The following is an 18,716-nucleotide window of genomic DNA, read 5'->3' as shown; positions in this document are numbered from 1 at the left end:
GAACTGAATTGCGAGAGAAAATGTGTAACTTTTGTGACTTAATTAAACAGACTGCTGATGAAGACAGTCAACACAGAGGATAGAGAGACAGACAAAAGCAGTGCAGAGGTGCAGGTGTGTTTGGGGACAGAAGCAAAGTGATCAGATTAAAGTAGTTTGTGAATTAAAACTTAATGAGGTGAAGAAGAGAGTACAATTAAACTGTGGAAGTAAGAAATAACCATCTAGAAAGAGGGTAATCCAGGCTGAGTAAGTCTACATGTGGCCCTTAGGGCCCTGTTGTCATGGGAGTACTAGGCGCCCATCATTGGCAGAGCGTAGTAGGCGGGACGGAGTGTATACCTGGATGAGGGCATTCAGGTAGGCATTTGCTGTTGCTGTTGTAAGCAAGCACCAGTGTTTTGAATTTGATGCGAGCGGCAATTGGGAACCAGTGGAGGGATATGAGCAGTGGAGTGACATGTTCCGTTTTGGGTTGATTGAAGACCAGTCGCGCTGCTGTGTTCTGGATCATCTGCAGAGGTTTGAATGTGCATGGAGGAAGGCCTGCCAGTAGGGACTTGCACTAATCGATGCATGATATAACGAGAGACTGTACCAGCAGTTGTGTTGCATGCTCTGAAAGGTAAGGTCTGATCTTCCTGATGTTGTACAGGGCAAATCGACATGACCAAGCAATCAAGGCCACATGAACCTTAAAGGTTAGCTGGTTGTCAGTTGTGACACCCAGGTTCAGGGCAGACTTAGTAGCTATGACTTCAGTTTGTCCAAGCTGGATATTGATCTGTGGTTGCATAGAGGGACTGGCTGGGATGACAAGGAGTTCAGTCTTGGGTAGGTTGAGCTAAAGGTTGCGTTCTTTCATCCATCGTTTTCCTCTTCTTTATTTCTCTTGCAGCTTACCATATAATTTGTAGCATAGCCATATATGAAGTAATGAAACAGACAGCATCGCTGGTTACTAGATTTAAACATAAATTGCACCGTGGTGGTCCTCTTCTCCTCCGAGCAGCTGGTCAGAGACAAAGCAGGGTCCGCGGGAGCATGGATTATAATTACGTATTGTAAAAGTCCCAAAACGCGAGCAGAGCTGGAATACGAGGGCATTTAAATCACTGAGTCACAGCCATGTGAGTACAGGAATGCCTCACATGGCCCACGAGTGCTCACAAACACATACAGTGAACTTATACTGAGAGAAAGGGCAGTGACGGTTGTTACAGTGACAGCTCAAAAACATCTTCTTAAAAAGTAAGGAGAGAGTCTGAGTATTAGGAGTGATAGCGGGGGTTATACTTTCTATCTTTCCTTTTCCTTACTTTGGACTGGTTTTCATTGAGAAACAATGAGGTGGTTGGTTATGCTATTGATAGGACATCATGGTGATGTCCTGAAGTCTCAAACGTACCACTAGTGAGGTGCACTCCCAGAGGTCTATTAATGAGGCTCAGGTGTAAAAGCACATGGGAGAGTCCACATGTGAGATGCCAACTATTGAGTTGAGATGGGCTTCGGGACAACAGCAACTACTCACCTCCTCTTTTTGCACACTCTAGGTTAGGTCACACACTCAACCCTAGACTTGACTAGTCCGTAGCATAAATAGGGGCTCGTCCGGGATCTGAATTTGAAGATTAACGACTTGACGTTATTGATTGTCAATAAAACCGGTTTACCGATTTGACTTTATTTAGCGAGGTACATCCAAGCAGTCTGTTTTCAAGAGGAAGGCACAATTGGGTTGTATTCAGCTCGGTAAAGGTTTGTGTTGCTAGGTTTAGAGAAAGGCCATGGACACATAACTACGGGCAGAGTAGCTGCATGGTGCTAACTTTTCACCTAAACAGATGGTTGTGTATGTATGTAAAACTGTGTCTCGTGTGTTTCGAGGTTAAAAACAGGGATGGTTACTGGTTGACGATAACAGTTTTGGTTTGACTGGTTAGCGAAGAGTTATTGAGCTAGTTGTGGCTAAGGTTTGGCTAGTAGCAGGTGCTGCTAACAGTGTATTGGTTTGTGGTTTGTTTCCGAGTTGCACTGCAACTAGTCCTTGTTACCGGGTTATGCGTTTTGTTGGGAAGGCTATTTGGTAAATACCTTAAATGTGATTTTTGTGGGGGTTTTGTCCCCTTTGTTTAGCCTATTTTGGTGAGTAGTTATTAACGGTAACCATGACAACTTTTGACAAAGAGGAGTTCTGTGGAAGCAATTTTGGATGCATTGAGTTGCGTAAGCTTAGGAAGGAAGATTGGGTTGCTGTAGCTCACATTTTGAGATAGATATAGATCCTGAGACTAAAAAGCTGGCGGTTGTGGAGATCCTCAGCGTTACATTTGCATGATCCTGCACAGGAGAGAGATAGGGAGCAGGAGCATCAGCTTGAGTTGGCAAGAGAGAAAGAAAAAGCAGAAGAGAAGGAGCGCTTGCTCCAGCTCAAGTTAGCAAAGGTGGCAGCAAGAGAACAAGAGCAGCTGGAGTTAGCCAAGTTGGCACGAAGCTCGTTTTGACATTTCCAGCTGTCTGAAACTCATGCCAAAGTTTAATCGTGAGGATGTGGGCTCTTTCTTCGATGCTTTTGAGAAAATTGCCACCGAATTAGACTAGCCTGATGATAAGTGGATGCTGCTTATCCAAAGTGTGCTTGAGGGTAAAGCCCAGAAAGCTTAAGCAGCGTTAGATGCAAACGACAGCAGAGACTATGAAGCTGTGAGGAAAGTAGTTTTGGCAGCATATGAGGTGGTACCCAAAGCATACAGACAGATGTTCAGGTCGCTGCGGGAAAAAAACGGGTGAGTCTTTCCTTGATTTGGCTAGGCAACAGGAGGTTGTGTTTGATAGGTGGTTAGGGGGCACAAAAACCTACACCTTTCAAGATCTGTGACAACTTATGCTAGTGGAGCAGTTTAAAACCAGTTTAGCCCGACATATGGAGGTACATCTAAATGAGTTGAATGTTGTTGAGTTGAGAAAAGCGGCTATGGCAGCAGATTCTAATGAGTTAACTCACAGAGAAGCGCCTTTGAAAGGAAAGTTTGGCAGACAATATAGGAGGCAGGCTGAGACTGTAGGTGTGCAGAGGCTGTTATGACCAAGTCTACTCCCACCTCTGTTCAGTATCAAGGGTCAGGGAAAAGGTTTGAGAAGCCATATTTCTCCAGAAATGATGTCGTCTGCCATTATTGTAAAAAGCCTGGCCATATAAAGTCCAGTTGTCCCGGTCTAAAAAGGAGAAATGGCAATGGGAAAGTTGTGGGGTTGATTAGCACCTAGACTCCTCCTTGGTTCCTGTGATGTGGACAGGTTGAGCCCACCATCATGCACAATAACGAGGGGATTAGAAGGTTTTGTGTCAAAAGGTGCAGTTTCTGGTGCACCTGAGGGTGAAACGGTCCACTCAGTCCCTAATGGTTCAGGGTGTTATAGATCTACCGCCCGCCACCTATTTAGAAGCTTCTACCCCAGTGAAAGGCGTGGGAGGTGGTTTTGTTGGCGCCCCTCTCCACAAAGTATTTCTGGAGTCTAACATTGTAAAGGAACCAGTAGTAGTGGGTGTTGTCCCTTCCTTGCCAGTTAAAGGAGTTGCCTTTGTATTGGGCAACGATTTGGCTGCTACTTGGGTTTGTGTGACACAGATTGTAAGTCAGAAACTTTGTGAGGTCCCTGAGACCCTGTCTTTGGAAAGAGAACACCCTGAGGTGTTTACGGCATGTGTGGCGACACGGGTTCAGGCCCGTGCTGCTGAAAAGGGAGATTCCATTAAGAAGGAGGAAGGAGATTTGTGACTTGGCAGATACCTTTTTCGCTAGGCAAGCTGGGGTGTCCCCCTGCTCCCAGGTCTCTCGGGAAGCCCTTATGTCAGAGCAAGAAAAGTATCCTTTTGTAGCCTCAACTTCACCCAACTTCACTTTGGGTTTATTCCAGGAAGTGATGCATGAGCTAGGAGTTAAGGAAATTATGCGCTTGGCCTATCATCCTCAGTCCCAAGGTGCAATCGAGAGGTACCACCAGACTTTAAAATCTATGATTAAGATATATTGTGTTGGTTACTCGAATGACTGGGATGTAGGTATGCCATTTTTATTGTTTGCTATTGGAGACTCTGTGAATGAGGCAACAGGTTTTAGCCCGTTCGAGCTGGTTTATGGACATCAGGTGAGAGGACCACTGGAAATGTTTAAAGAACAGCTGTTGCAGTCAGCTTCGCAAGCAGAGGCTCCAAGTGGGGTTTTTCGGTATGTAGAGTCCTTCGAGGACTGGCTGCATACTGCTTGTGACTTGGCTAGGGATAACTTTAAAGCCGCTAAGGGTGAGATGAAGGTTCAGTATGACAAGAAAGCAGTGAAGCGTACTTTCAAGGAAGGAGACCAGGTTCTGGTGTTGTTGCCCATGGGTGGAGATACGTTGGGGGTGAAAGTCTATGGTCCATATAGGGTCATCAAGAGAGTGGGTGATTATAATTATGTTGTGGAGACACCCGATCGGAGGCGTGTCTGCCTCCCGGACCTTGACTGGTAGATTGTTCCAGAGGAGGGGGGCCTGGTAATTGAAGGCTCTACCTCCAACACTACTCTTAGAGACTTTAGGTTGTGTTCTAGCGGGGTAATATGGCACAATGAGCTCTTTAAGATATGATGGTGCCTTACCTTTAAGAGCTTTGTAAGTAAATGGTAAATGGTAAATGGACTGTACTTATATAGCACTTTTCTAGTCTTTGCGACCACTCAAAGCTGCTTTTTACACTACATATCACATTCACCCATTCACACACACATTTACACACTGATGGCAGAGGCTGCTACGTACAGTGCCCAACTGTCAATCAGATATCACATTCATACCCGTTGGCTATGCCACCGGGAGCAATTTGGGGTCAGTGTCTTGCCCAAGGACACTTCAACATGTAGCCTGAGGGAGCTGGGAATCGAACCTCCGACCTTCCGATTTAAAGACGACCGACTCTACCACTGAGCCACAGCCTGAAGAAGAAGGATTTTAAATTCTATTCTAGATTTTACAGGAAGCCAGTGCAGATAGGCTAATACAGGAGAGATGTGATCTCTCTTCCTAGTTCTTGCCAGCACATGTGCTGCAGCATTTTGTACCAGCTGAAGAGTTTTTAGTGACTTATTGGGGCAGCCTGATAGTAACGAGTTACAATAATCCAGCCTGGAAGTAACGAATGCATGGACTCGTTTTTCTGCATCGTTTTGAGACAAGATGTGTCTGATTTTTGCTATGTTGCGAAGATGAAAGAAGGCTGTCCTTGATATTTGTTTTATGTGGGAGATGAAGGACATATCCTGATCAAATAGAACTCCCAGATTCCTAACAGTGGTGCTGGATGGCAGGCTGATGCCATCTAGGGCAGTTATATCATTAGAGAAAGAATCTCTAAGGTGTTTGGGGCCAAACACAATAACTTCAGTTTTGTCTGAATTAAGTAGCAGAAAGTTTCTAGTCATCCAGATCTTTATGTCCTTAAGGCATGCTTCTAGTTTAGATAGCTGATTGGTTTCGTCTGGCTTCATTGATAAGTATAATTGAGTATCATCTGCGTAACAATGAAAATGAATGGAGTGTTTCCTCATGATATTACCAAGAGGAAGCATATATAAGGTAGTAAAGAAGTGCTAATTGAGGGAAAGACTTTCTTAAGCAGCTTGGTTGGAATCGGGTCTAAAAGACAGGTTGATGGTTTAGACGAAGATATCACAGAATTTAGCTCAGGAAGGTAAATTGGAGAAAAACAGTCAGGGTAACAAACGAGCATTTAAAAGTTGTTTCTTCTGCTCTTGAGAACAGACCTGACAAAGCTTAATTTACTTCTTACAAATCTGCATCATGATGTTGAAATATCGGCAAAGACCCGTTAATTACAAGACTTAAAAAAAACATCAAAGGCTATAATACAAAAAAACTGCAGACTCGCAGCACTGAGAGGGACAGAGCTGCTGTGCAGGCGCTCAGAGGGAGGGAGCGGGTGATCACAGACTGAAGTGAAGTGATGACGTGATATGAAACGCCTGATGATCCTCTAAACAACCACTGACATGACAACGCCGTCATACTTGTGCAGAACTCTATTGCGCCCCCAATAACAATTGAAACTACAGCGAAAGTTCCGTTCCACAACAGTACATTAAAGTCGAGGTGAAATGAAAAATTTCATTTTAATCCTTTTAGATCACATCCCCGGTAATATTGTGCATCTGTTTGACAATATAGGCAAAAAACTCCCAGAAAATCAATTTCTTCGTATTCTTATATCTAAAACTAAATTTAAACTAAATTTCACGCGTGCTTATGTAAGTTAGCACCAAACAATTTCAACCGATCAATCTGCAACATTTAGCCGCAGAGCACCAAGAACGCTCGGTCAGTTAGGTAGCTACTGCGCTGTGGAGAACGTCTGTCTACGCCCACTTCTCAATGATCAAATCAAATCCCGCCAATGATATGTCCCGCCTGCACGTCCTGTTTCACTCGGAAATACGTCATGATATGGAAGCAAGATACTCTCGAAATGCTGTTTCAGCTCGACTTTTATTTCAAGTCCGGACCAATAACCTTCGGGGCTAGGATCAAAACATTCAGGGCTAAAGTGAGTATTTAAGATTTTCTTTAGAAAAATATTTTTCTATAAGGTTTTAAATAGTTTTCTGGCTTTTTCTAATGCCTGTGATACAACTTTTTTTGGAAATGACTCAGTGAAAAACTACTGATAGAGGGGGAGACAAAAACAAATTAAAGATGCTGATTTATTTTATCTTTAATTTGTTCTCATTTTTTGATACCCTTGGTTTGTTCTGAATTCTATAAGATGTCTTTGGAGCAGTAAAGTTCATATTTCTGTATGACTCATTTGTCATAATGCCTCTGATAAACACGTGGTTTATTTATGTCTGTTTTCCAAATAATGTTCACCCCGTTCAGCCCTCGTCTTAGACCCAGTTTTTGATTTTGGACTGAGTTTGAGACCCCTGCTCTACACTATACACAATCTCTTGAAGAAATAGCTAGGACAGCGACTACTAATTATATTTATTGTTGATCAATCTGCAGATTATTTATTTGTTGTATTTCTTTTATTACAAATGAATGTCAATATTTCTTTTGTTGTGGGTTTAAGTCTACAAGTCTACAAAAGGGTAAAGTGTAATGGGTGTAAAAGGAAGGTGTACGTGATTTTTTGTTTTACTTACTGTATTGGTACTGTCAGTTATCTGATGTGGTCCCAAAACAACACAGTTTAACAAAATCTTACTGTATCATACATAATATTTGAAGCAATATATTGATGTTTTTTGTTAACCTACCTAACCCTAAGTTTAAAGTTATGTTAGTCAAATAACACAAGCTTATTTTAAATCAGGCAAAACTGTGGTTGAATGTGCTTCTTACATCATCTACTATTTGAGTTAATGATTACCTGGATTTCCTGAGATAACTTGCCTGAAACAGCTGAATGGCAAAGCTGAAATGTTACTTTCTCTAGTGAAACTTTCATATCAACATTTATTTAGTTATTTATTATTTCAACATGCAGAGAGTGTTCTAAGATGTTATCTTTAGTAAGGAAATAGTAGGCCTAATCTTAATTTGGAATTTGAATTTTTTTTTGTATTATTATTCATCAGATATTGTGTTTGACTGAACAGATCTAATATTACATGCAAGGCCTCGACAAACCTCTGTGAACTGCAGGTGGATGCTTCTGGCTTTGATTCGATGGCTGTCACCATTCAATGGAAGAGCCCACAGTCCAGGAGGAAAGTTTGTCGGTACTCTGTTCTTCAACATATCAGCCAACAACACAAAAACACAGAGAAAAATCTAAATGCTCTTTCCGTCCATCCACTCAAACCCGAGCAAACTTTTGATTGTCTCAATTTGTAAAATTTTGTTTGAAATTTGAACCAGTCAGTTTGATAATAAATTCAAGTTTCCGGTTTGCATGTGTTACCTTTAGAATAAAAGCGTATTACATAAACACGGAAAACGTGTGCTAGTTCGTCCAACAGAGGCAAAAACGGCTAGATCTTTAACTTATTTTACAATACCAGTGTGGAAATAGTCTGTTAGAAGAAACGTCCGTCAATCACATTCTAATTAAAGTATACGTAAGTCTAAGCATCAAAATACTATAAATACCTATTATGCAGAACAAATCATAATGTATTAGTTGACTATATCTTGTATTATTTTGAACAAATCACAGTTTCTAAAACTGTAATAATAATGTAGTGGATTGAAACGTTTATTATTTGCCTCTTAAACACACGAGTACGTATAAAGTGGCATTAAATGGATTTGTTTTAATTAACTACAAGTCCCTCAAATCTGTACTTAAGTAAAATACTTAAATGTCATTTTTTACTCTCTGTGCCTTCGTACATCCATCATTCTTAGGACCAATATGGTAAAGTTTTAGTTATAAGAATAATTGAATTTAGATCTAAGTTTTGGTTGAGGTTGAGGTTGAGGCTCAAGTTGAGAAGGTTTGACGTGTAATTGGAGTAGTGTAAGGGCTGTGAAAAGCATTATGTAAATGATGCTCTTCATAAGTATAGAAATATAATCATGAGATAATAAATCACTTATGGCTAAATTGGGTAATGGCTTTATCCTTTATTACTGGATCAAATATAGCTGTCAGGTAAATGTTGATTTGATGTTGAACAGATCTGTTATTTAATCCTGCATAATAATCAATAAACTGTACAAGTCGAAAACTTGTGGTCTATTTGAATTTGCCTTAACATTTACATTCATTCACCAACAACAGTGTTGATTTACTCACTGATAACTGCCGGATGACTTGTATAGTCTACTTGAAACTGTATGGTATGTGGAGTTGTGTGTGTTTTTTTCTTTTTGTGCTCATCATATCGGTTTCCTCTCAAGCATTTAAAGATTGTATGTGTATACGCTTTACGACGATGGCTAACAACTTCGTCTACATTTGCTTAACACGGGCGCCCAACACTGTGCCGGTGTAAGCGTGAATGAGAGAGTATGCAACACCACACCCAACTCAAATGTACAGTGACCGAGGTTCAATTCCTTTCTGGCACAGTTTAAACATGCGCAGAGAATAATGCCTCCAGACGTGTTGGGATGACTTGCAAAGAAAACTAGTTAGCTATGCTAGTGCTTTAGCATGGAGGTTGAGCATTTGCCCACACTTCCAGACACTTCGTGGCACGAAGGGGAACAACTCTTAGGCCTGTCAACAGATTACAGTGCAGGGGAATCCTAACACAATGCATGCAAAATCAAATAGTGATCACTCACAAGTTACTCTTGTAATTCAGTCAGACTGGGACACTTAATTAGTACCAAGACTTATTCCAACTGCACTTTGTATTGTTGGCTTATTTCTGTTTACACTATGAGCATCCAATCAAAGTCTAAGGTCCTTAAAATGCAGTTGAGTTATGAAGACCTGACGTGACTTGTCATCGTGCCGAGCTGAGATTGCGGATGCCCATGAGTGATTGACAAAACATTAGTGTATCCACGCATAAAAACACATTTTAACTGTCACTTATGCAAGATGACAAAGGTCGTTTGTCCAGGGAAAGCGTGTGTGTCTGCTGCTAGTTATGTAACTACACTGTCACAAGCACCTTTGTATACACTCTGATTAACTATCAGTCAATCATCACCTGTCATGTCATGTTCTTAGTGATTAGTTCCTGCTTGTTAAACACAAAAGTGTTAACAAGATTGAACAGGCTCTATGAAACCTTTGGTGCTTCAAGTGAGAACAAGGAAAAGTCTCCCTCCTGCTGCTAGTTGAACTTGCTACAACAATGTGGATTTATAATTTTCTGCTGGGTTTAGACCTCAAGGGGCTACTCCTGTTTGTTTTTATTTTCATCATAATAGCAGACTATCTCAAACACCGGAATCCTCCTAATTATCCTCCAGGACCGTTGGCTTTACCAATCGTGGGGAATTTCTTCAGTATAGATCAAAAACAACCTCACATTTGTTTTACCAAGGTAACGTATAATACAACAGCGGTTAATATGGTATAATTGCTGAATGGTTTAAGTCATACATTTTAAATTTCATAAAAGTTCTCAGTTTCGTTCTATTTGGCGGCACCTAATGGCGTTAAAAAGGAATTGTGGGCACATATGTCCCAATTTAAAGGGATAGTTTGGATTTTTGGACACCAAGTTGTATGAAATACTTGTTAGTAATGTAGTGGATGCAAAGCTATTAGCTTACTCACCGAGTCCAGAGAAAACAACACAACACAAAAACAGCATGCAGGCAATGGTGATCCATTTTCAACACAAAATCATTGTCCTAGGATTTCATATACTGCACCATTTTTGGCACTATTTTCTCTCTTGAACAATCCAGTATCACCACACCTGTGGCAGGCCGCTTTCTCAGGTAAGCCGACCTAGTAGCTGTTTTATGTTGATTCTGACTGATTTCGGACATTGATTAAGAAAACATGTTGGACTATGAAAGTGATGAGGAAGATTTATCTTTAACAACAGCTTCAAATTCACACCATTTGGACATGTACTTTCCTCTGTGACAACAAACGTTGTCTCACAAGTTACCAATTCCAGCGTGTTCTCTTAAAAACAGCTAATGGATCACGTCAACTTAGAAACCGGCCTGCCGCAGGTGTAGTTATACTGGATTTGTCAGGAAAGAAAATAGTGCCAAAAAAACAGCGCAGTAGATGAAATCCTAGGACGATGATTTTGTGTTGAAAATGGATCACCATTGCCTGCATGTTGTTTTTGTAGGGTTAAACTTTTTGGTTTCATGACCCTGGCATCTCACCAGAACTACTTATTCTACGTTTGGAACTGTCCAGAACTCCGACCACGGGACTCGGTGAGTAAGCCAATAGCTTTCCATCCACTACACTACTAATAATACAAGTATTTCATACAACTATGGTTCCAAAATCCGACCTATCCCAGACATGGCTCTCTTAGTCACAGTTGTAACTTAGACTGTTTGCCTCCCTCTGTAGATTACTGCTTACTCATAGCTAGCAGAGACCGGAAAATTAGCCACTTAGCTCCACACACCCTCTCTGTTAGACCAACCACTGCTGGGTGATGGAAAACGCGTCACTAACTGGGCGCCGCTTGTGATTTTTTTCACGAATGTTGCCACAGATACCCAGTCCATAATAATGCTATATACTGCAAATGCAAAGGTCCCCCTGTTATGGATAAAAAATAATAGAGTGCCCTCTGGGTGCCCTTTCAGTGGATAAATTAACATTTGTTGGCCTCTGCACTCTCATATTGAGAAAATGTGTCCTAATGGGATGCCTTTATAGTTAAAAATGCCCTTGTTGTTGTTTCGCATTACAACTTTCTGATCCCTGGTGCCCCATGGCATGCAGCGGGTGCCCCTTTTTTTATTGCCCCTGCCCCTCATGCCCTAACTTTTTTTCAATAGCCTACTTCAGGAAACATACATTTACATTTCATACTTAATTTTATATAAAAACTAATTACGTATTCTAGAGGTCAAAGATATCACTGTAACATCTGACCTTTCAGCACACTCGACTCTCCAGGAAGAGCTTTTGTTCCTGTTTGTGTATTGCTTGTTTTTTTTTAATGAACAAGTGGAAGAAGTTCATACGTGCAGTAATGTGTGTGGTTCGTAAGTGTTCATTTATTGATTTACTATCCACAGCTGGCTGACATTTATGGGAATGTGTTCAGCTTCCGCTTTGGCAGAGAAAAGATGGTGCTTGTGTCCAGCTACAAGGCGGTGAAGGAAGCCATTGTGACACAAGCTGAGAACTTTGTGGATCGACCATCTGATGCAGTCCAGGACAGGTTTTACTCAGGAACCTCAGGTTTACAAATCTCTCCTTCTTGTCTTTGACTGTACAAAAATTAGTCTTGCTGCTTTAACCATACTTAAATTGCATGCATTTGTCTAGGGGGTCTGTTTATGAGCAATGGTGAAACATGGAGGAGACAGCGACGCTTTGCCTTGTCTACATTACGCAGCTTTGGCCTGGGCAAAAACACCATGGAGCAGAGAATCTGTGAAGAGATCCGACACCTGCAGGAGGAGATGGAGAAGGAGAAAGGTGGTTCACAAGGACTACAACACAAGCTCATAATCAGAAGTAGTAGGTCTTTAGCAGTGTTGTCTAAACAGTGACTCCTTTCCTGTAGGTGAACCTTTCAACCCAGCAGACCTCTTCTACAAATCTGTGTCCAACATCATTTGCCAGCTGGTGATGGGGAAACGGTTTGACTACAGTGACCACAACTTCCATCACATGCTGAAATGTCTGTCAGAAGTAATATTTCTGGAGGGCTCTGTATGGAGTTGGGTGAGTTAATAATAGCTTATAGCATTCAGGTGGTAATGTGACAATACTCCCAGGCTGACTGAGAGGCCCATGTCTATGGTCAAAAGTTATCACAAAAGGTGAAGCTGACGCTAAGTTCCTCCCACCTGTTTTCTTGCATGTAGCTCTATGAGTCATTCCCTGGAGTGATGAAGCACTTGCCAGGTCCTCACAACAAAATGTTCAGTCACTTCATAACCCTCTTAGACTTCATCAGTCAGGAGGTACAAAGGCACAAGAAGGACCTTGACCACAACAATCCCCGGGACTACATAGACGCTTTCATCATTGAAATGAAAAACGTATGTAAAAACTACATTAATACCTTCAGTAAAACCTTATAGCCCTTCCTGTCAATCTACCAGTCATTGACCCTTGTATCTATTCTGCATTTTGGAATAGCACAAAGAGACTGATGTGGGCTTCAATGAGAACAATCTGGCTATGTGCTCTCTGGATCTGTTCCTGGCCGGAACAGAGACAACCTCCACCACTTTGCTGTGGGCTTTGGTTTTCCTCGTCCAAAACCCGGATGTCCAGGGTATGTGCAATGCTGCAGTCTTTACTTATCTAACTGTGCAACAATAAGGAAACAAGACCAAAATCATGCTGGTGGCTCTGTGAGGCAGCTCTTTGAGCTATATGCCAACGTCAGCTTGCAAACTTTCCTTACAAGGACCATGCTAACATGCTAATGTTAGTTTAGGATGCTAGTATGCTAATATTATGCTAATAGCCCACAGTTTAGGGTACAGCTGGGGCTGACTGAAGCATTTTCAGGAATTACTAACAAACTAAAGTAATGGCCAAATTATAGACTGATACAGGTACAAATAGGTGAAAATCTAACTGAAGAAATTCATCGAGAGAACAAACAAAGCAACTATGTCATAGAGCCATTTCACTACAGCCAAGAATCTTCAATCAACCAATCAAGCTGTTTTGTCTTCTCACAGTGATGTTATTTGTCTTTTAAACTCTTTGAATACACATTGCTCCACCATTTTAGACAAAGTTGCTCACAGGAAAACAAGACTTGTTTCCTTTGTAAACTCATCTCCCCTGGCTGAGTGAGAGTATTCGTTGTTTTTCGGCAAAAATGTCCGAGGGTTGAGCGACTGTGGAAATCCACCAAACTCAATGTTCACCGTCTCTACTACAAAGACCTTTAGCTGAGTATAACAACATGGTTAAAGTTGTAAGAACATCTTACTTTGCTAACTAAATTGCAAACAGTAAACACAACCCAAAAGTCTTGTTTGACACCATTTTCAAGATTGTCACTCCTGCACCCCCCCCAAGTCCAACAAGGACTGTGATAACTTTTTTTTCCTTCTTTGTGGATAAAATTACAGATGTTAGAGCAAGCATCACTCCTTCTTCAACTCCATTTTCGGCCTACCCATCTCAGGCATCAATTCCAGACAGTTTCTCTCCTATTTCCCTGCAAGACTTAACTGACTTGGTGGGCAGTATGAAACCTTCCTCTAGCCCAGTGGATATCATACCAACTTCATTACTCAAAGATGTGCTTACATCAATAGGTCCCTTGCCTAGTCTCCATTATAAATAGCTCCCTGCAATCTGGTTGTTTCCCACCTTATTTTAAATCTGCAGTTGAGCAACCTCTTCTTAAAAAAACTAACCTTGACCCATGTGTCCCTAATAACTATAGGCCTATCTCTAAGCTGCCTTTTACCTCAAAGATTTTTGAGAAAGTTGTTGTTAAACAGCTCAATACTGTCCTAACTGCACACAATATTTTTGACAAATTCCAGTCTGGTTTCCGTCAGAAACACTCCACGGAACGACTCTTCTCAGAGTCTTCAGTGATATCATGATGTCCTCTGATGACAGTGAATGCTCAATCTTGGTACACCTGGATCTTAGCTCTGCATTTGACATTGTAGATGACAGCATTTTGATTGACATACTCTAGCGATGGTAGGGTATCTCAGGGAGCGCCCTGGACTGGTTCTCCTCCTATCTTTAAAATAGTTGTTTTTCAGTGTCACTTGGTCCATACATGTCTGAGTCTGCCACTCTGTCCTGTGGTGCGCCCCAGGGTTCTGTCTTGGGTCCCATTTTATTTTCCTTATATATGCTCCCACTCGGGCATGTTATAAGCAAATTTCAAGGAATCTCATATCATTGTTATGCTGATGACATTCAGTTGTACTTATCTTTTAAGCTTGATGACACTGATAAACTTTTTGTTTTGCACAACTGTCTGAGTGCCATTATGGATTGGTTGAACAACAGCTGCCTTCAGATAAATACGAACAAGACGGAGGTCCTTATCATTTCCCCTGATAGCATTGCTTCTAAGGTTGCCACGTGTATTGGACCCCTTTCTTCTGCTGTAAAATCTAATCTCAAAAATCTTGGAGTCAACTTTGAACACATTAGGTCATTAACCCGTTCATGTTTCTTTCACTTAAGAAACACTGCCAAGCTAAAATCTGTTGTCTCACAAGCCGACTGAAAACTAAAGTTGATCGTGCCTTTAAAGTTGAAACAAAACATCGTAATTGTAGTTACGGGGGATACAAGTAAAAGCAGAGGGAAAAAGTCGTTTACACTTAGGCTATTTGCAAAACGTTGTGGAGCCAAGGAGTGAAATGTTCAAATTATGTCGAATCTGTCTAAAACAATGCTCACATGCCGGTATATTTTAGTTTAGTGTAATCATTCCTCCTGTCCAAACTGGTCACAAGGCTATCAAAGGAAGAAAATTCAATGTAACTAATGAGGAACAAAATCCTCCACTGTCACCACAAACTAAGTTCCTTTAATTTGATTGTATTTTAGACAAAGTCCAGGCCGAGATAGACAGGGTGATTGGACAAAACCGCCTGCCCACTATGGCTGACAGACCCAACCTGCCCTACACTGACGCTGTCATCCACGAGATCCAGAGATTTGGAAATATTGTTCCTCTAAATGGACTCAGAATGGCTTCCAAGGACACGACACTGGGAGGTTACTTCATCCCCAAGGTGCATGTCGTACAAATTCAATACTTGAGTATGTGTTGAGAATGTGAGTGCTGTTTTTGCAGCATCTCTTGATTTTAACCTTGTTGTTTTTCAGGGTACGGCACTGATGCCCAGCCTGACCTCTGTGCTCTTCGACAAAACTGAATGGGAGACTCCAGACAGGTTCAACCCTGGACACTTCCTCACTTCTGAGGGAAAGTTTGTAAAGAGAGAAGCTCTCCTGCCTTTCTCTGCAGGTAAACCACATTCAGTTCAACCTTAAGCTTAACTTTAACCAGAATTCAAACTTCCTCCTGAGCTTTTTCACTATTATGTGTGCTGTTGTTTTTGGTCATTTCAGGGAAACGTGTGTGTCTTGGAGAAAGTCTTGCCAAGATGGAGCTGTTCCTGTTTCTTGTTGGTTTACTACAGAAGTTTTCTTTCTCTGTTCCTGACGGAGTAGAGCTAAGTACAGAAGGAATCACTGGAACTACTCGAGTGCCATACCCGTACAAGGTTTACGCCAAGGTGCGTTGAATTGAATAACAACTTTCTACCAGCATGTAATAGACAAGAAAGATCAAAATGCTTCATGTCTGTCACTGTTGTGTGATTGCGCTTCTGTACTGAGGACCTGTTTATTTGCATTTGATTCTGTGTGAAGGTTAATTAATTAAGGCTTTATAAATATATTCTGTAAATGCAATCAATGTGCACGGGTAAAAAATGTTTAGTCAATTTGCAACGTTATATATTAGTGAATATTGAACTGAAACATTTACATATCTAACATGACTATTTCGTGATTTGTGTGACAAATCTGGTATGACTCAAGATGGACAATTTCAAAAATACAAATTAAAAGCAGGACAAAAACAATATTTTTTTTTTGTGTTTTTATTGCACACATTTTTCTCTCTTTTTTAAACCTGGTGCCTAACATTACCCTCAATGAAAATTGAGCGTCAAGAGTTCAGTCGGAGACTCTGGTTTGTTAGAAAGAAGTAATCTTAATAGACCTGCATGGCCGACTCCTCTCTGCTTGATGCCAGGAGCTGGTGGCTACGCTGTCGCTCAAGTGACCTCACTAAGAGCCACAAAAGCCTTGATACTATTTTTCTTTCTTTTCTGTGGTCCCAACAACTTTCAGAATAATATTATTGTCCTCATCCTCTGCCTGAACAACTGCTGCCTCTTATCATTCATCCCCTATATAATTAAGTTTTTAAAGAAGTTACAGATTGATCAAGCTTGTTATCAAAGATCTCTGTCTCATTATCCCTGAAAGGGAGGGCACTGATTGTGGACTACTGGACACAAATAAAATTACAATTAATGTTATCTCATAACTTTACATAAAGAACACAGGCCGGCAAGCAAGTACAGAAAACCCAGGATATCTTTTCCTAATCTGGCCTCACTTAGCCTAACATAAGCTATCAGGCTTATTGGTCACACTATCGTAATCACCACCTTGATAAATCAATCGGGGTTTTCACAATCTAGCACCAAGTGTATTTACATAAAGCATATAACCAATGGCAAACTCTTGATATAAGCCAGCAGAGGGCATGTATCACTAACAAAGAGCAAACTATAATAATAATACAGAAATACGAAGAAGTTATACACAGAAACCAGGCTAAAAGCAACATTGTTTCAGCTATCAAATACAGGAAGAACACCTGGCAAAAACAAAAATCATTGACTTTCAGAAGCCTTTAATTAAGGCTAATAAATCACTGCCACATCACTTGAGAACAAGTACATCTGAGTGTTCTTGCAATTTACGGCAAGTTTGAGCCCTATTATCTTAGTTGCAACCCTGCTGGTTTCAAAATGGAGAAAATACAAATCAAGCATTAAAACATAATTTCAAGCAACTTAGTTTCATATCTTATAACTACAAAAGTAGAAGCTTTAAGTGTTTAAAGTTATATACTTGCAACAGGAAAAAACAGCCTGAACCCTGACCTCTACTCCTGTTGTGCTGCTGTTCCTCAGCAAGGCTGATAAAACAAAGCAAAGATGCCAAACACAAACCTGGAGCCTGGAATTTTTCTTCTGATACCCATTCCCTTAATATCCTCATCCTTCTCGACCTTAGTGCAGCCTTAGACACCATCAATCACTCCATTCTTCTCACCCGCCTTGAATCCTCCCTCAGCATCACTGGAACTACCCTCTCCTGGTTCAAATCCTACCTCTCCAAACGCCACCAGTTCATTAGCATCAACAAATCAACCTATAAAACAACCTCTCTCAAGGCACCCTCCAAGGCTCAGTGCTCGGTCCCCTCCTCTTTATCCTCTCCATGCTTCCCCTTGGTTACATCATACGCCGCCATGGCCTTCATTTTCATTGTTATGCCGACGACACCCAGCTCTACATCTCCACCAAATCCATCACTGCTGCCATTCACTCCACCATCACAAACTGCCTTATGGACATCAGAACCTGGATGCAAGCAAACTTTCTCAAACTCAACAGCAACAAATCCTCATCATCGGTCCTAAATCACTCATCACAGCCTGCCCCCACTTCGCCCTTTGTATTAATAGCTTCACTGTTCCTGCTTCCACCCACAAGAAGAAGATGGTGTCATCTTCAATCAATCTCTCTCCTTTGAACATCAGGTCAACAACATCACCAAAACTGCCTTCTTCCATCTGAAAAACATTGCCCGTCTTGGCCCCTCCCTCACCTTCTCAGCCGCTGAAACACTCATTCACGCCTTCATCACCTCACGACTGGACTATTGCAATAGCATTCTTTATGGCACATCCACATCCAAAACTCTGCCGCCCGTCTGCTCACCTACTCTCGCACCAGAGACCACATCACTCCTATCCTACAACACCGCAACTGGCTTCCCATCCAATTCAGAATCCAATTAAAAATCCCACTAATCACCTACAAGGCCCTTCACAATCTTGCCCCCTCCTACCTCACTGACTCCTTCTCCAATATACTCCCAAACTCAACCTAAGATCCATTGATGCCAACCTCCTCACCCCTCTCACCCGAACCAAACACCGGACCTGGGGGGACAGAGCCTTTTCCATTGCTGCCCCTCCCTCTGGAACTCTCTCCCCCAACACCTCAGAAACTCCCCCATAGTTTAAAACCACACTCAAAACCCACCTATTTAAACCTGCTTTTAATCTATGATCTCTTACCTCTACCTTTTCTCTTACCTTTATATACATATTTTATTTAACTGTAAGTTTTGTACTTTGATTTTTTTTTTTTCATTGTGTATGTTCTTAATGTGGCTCAGTGGTAGAGTTGGTCGTCTCTCACTCGGAGGGTCGGAGGTTCGACTCCCACCTCCCTCAGGCTACATATCGAAGAGTCCTTGGGCAACACACTGA

General features: G+C 41.4%; 1 protein-coding gene across 1 annotated transcript; it reads left to right on the top strand.

Moving 5' to 3' along the window:
• The first annotated feature begins 9,815 nt into the window (after positions 1-9,815).
• Positions 9,816-15,879, top strand: LOC138606971 (cytochrome P450 2J6-like). The gene is made up of 9 exons (XM_069679470.1): positions 9,816-10,007; positions 11,692-11,857; positions 11,945-12,097; positions 12,186-12,346; positions 12,490-12,666; positions 12,767-12,905; positions 15,176-15,363; positions 15,458-15,599; positions 15,704-15,879. Exons 1-9 carry the CDS (start codon positions 9,816-9,818, stop codon positions 15,877-15,879), a joined length of 1,494 nt encoding a protein of 497 aa, XP_069535571.1.
• Positions 15,880-18,716: the final 2,837 nt, after the last annotated feature.

The sequence above is a fragment of the Semicossyphus pulcher genome, unplaced genomic scaffold (assembly GCF_022749685.1).
Source record: "Semicossyphus pulcher isolate SPU_LCO1_2020_fin unplaced genomic scaffold, fSemPul1.0.p SCAF_4, whole genome shotgun sequence".
Classification (NCBI taxonomy): Eukaryota; Metazoa; Chordata; class Actinopteri; order Labriformes; family Labridae; genus Semicossyphus; species Semicossyphus pulcher.
This window is presented reverse-complemented; position numbering and strand designations above follow the sequence as displayed.

Excerpts from the sequence above, each read along its gene's own strand:
- LOC138606971 (XM_069679470.1), top strand. The coding sequence starts at position 9,816 with ATGTGGATTTATAATTTTCTGCTGGGTTTAGACCTCAAGGGGCTACTC. Across the intron at positions 10,008-11,691 it reads CTCACATTTGTTTTACCAAG|CTGGCTGACATTTATGGGAA; the intron begins GTAACGTATAAT and ends TACTATCCACAG. Across the intron at positions 12,906-15,175 it reads CCAAAACCCGGATGTCCAGG|ACAAAGTCCAGGCCGAGATA; the intron begins GTATGTGCAATG and ends ATTGTATTTTAG.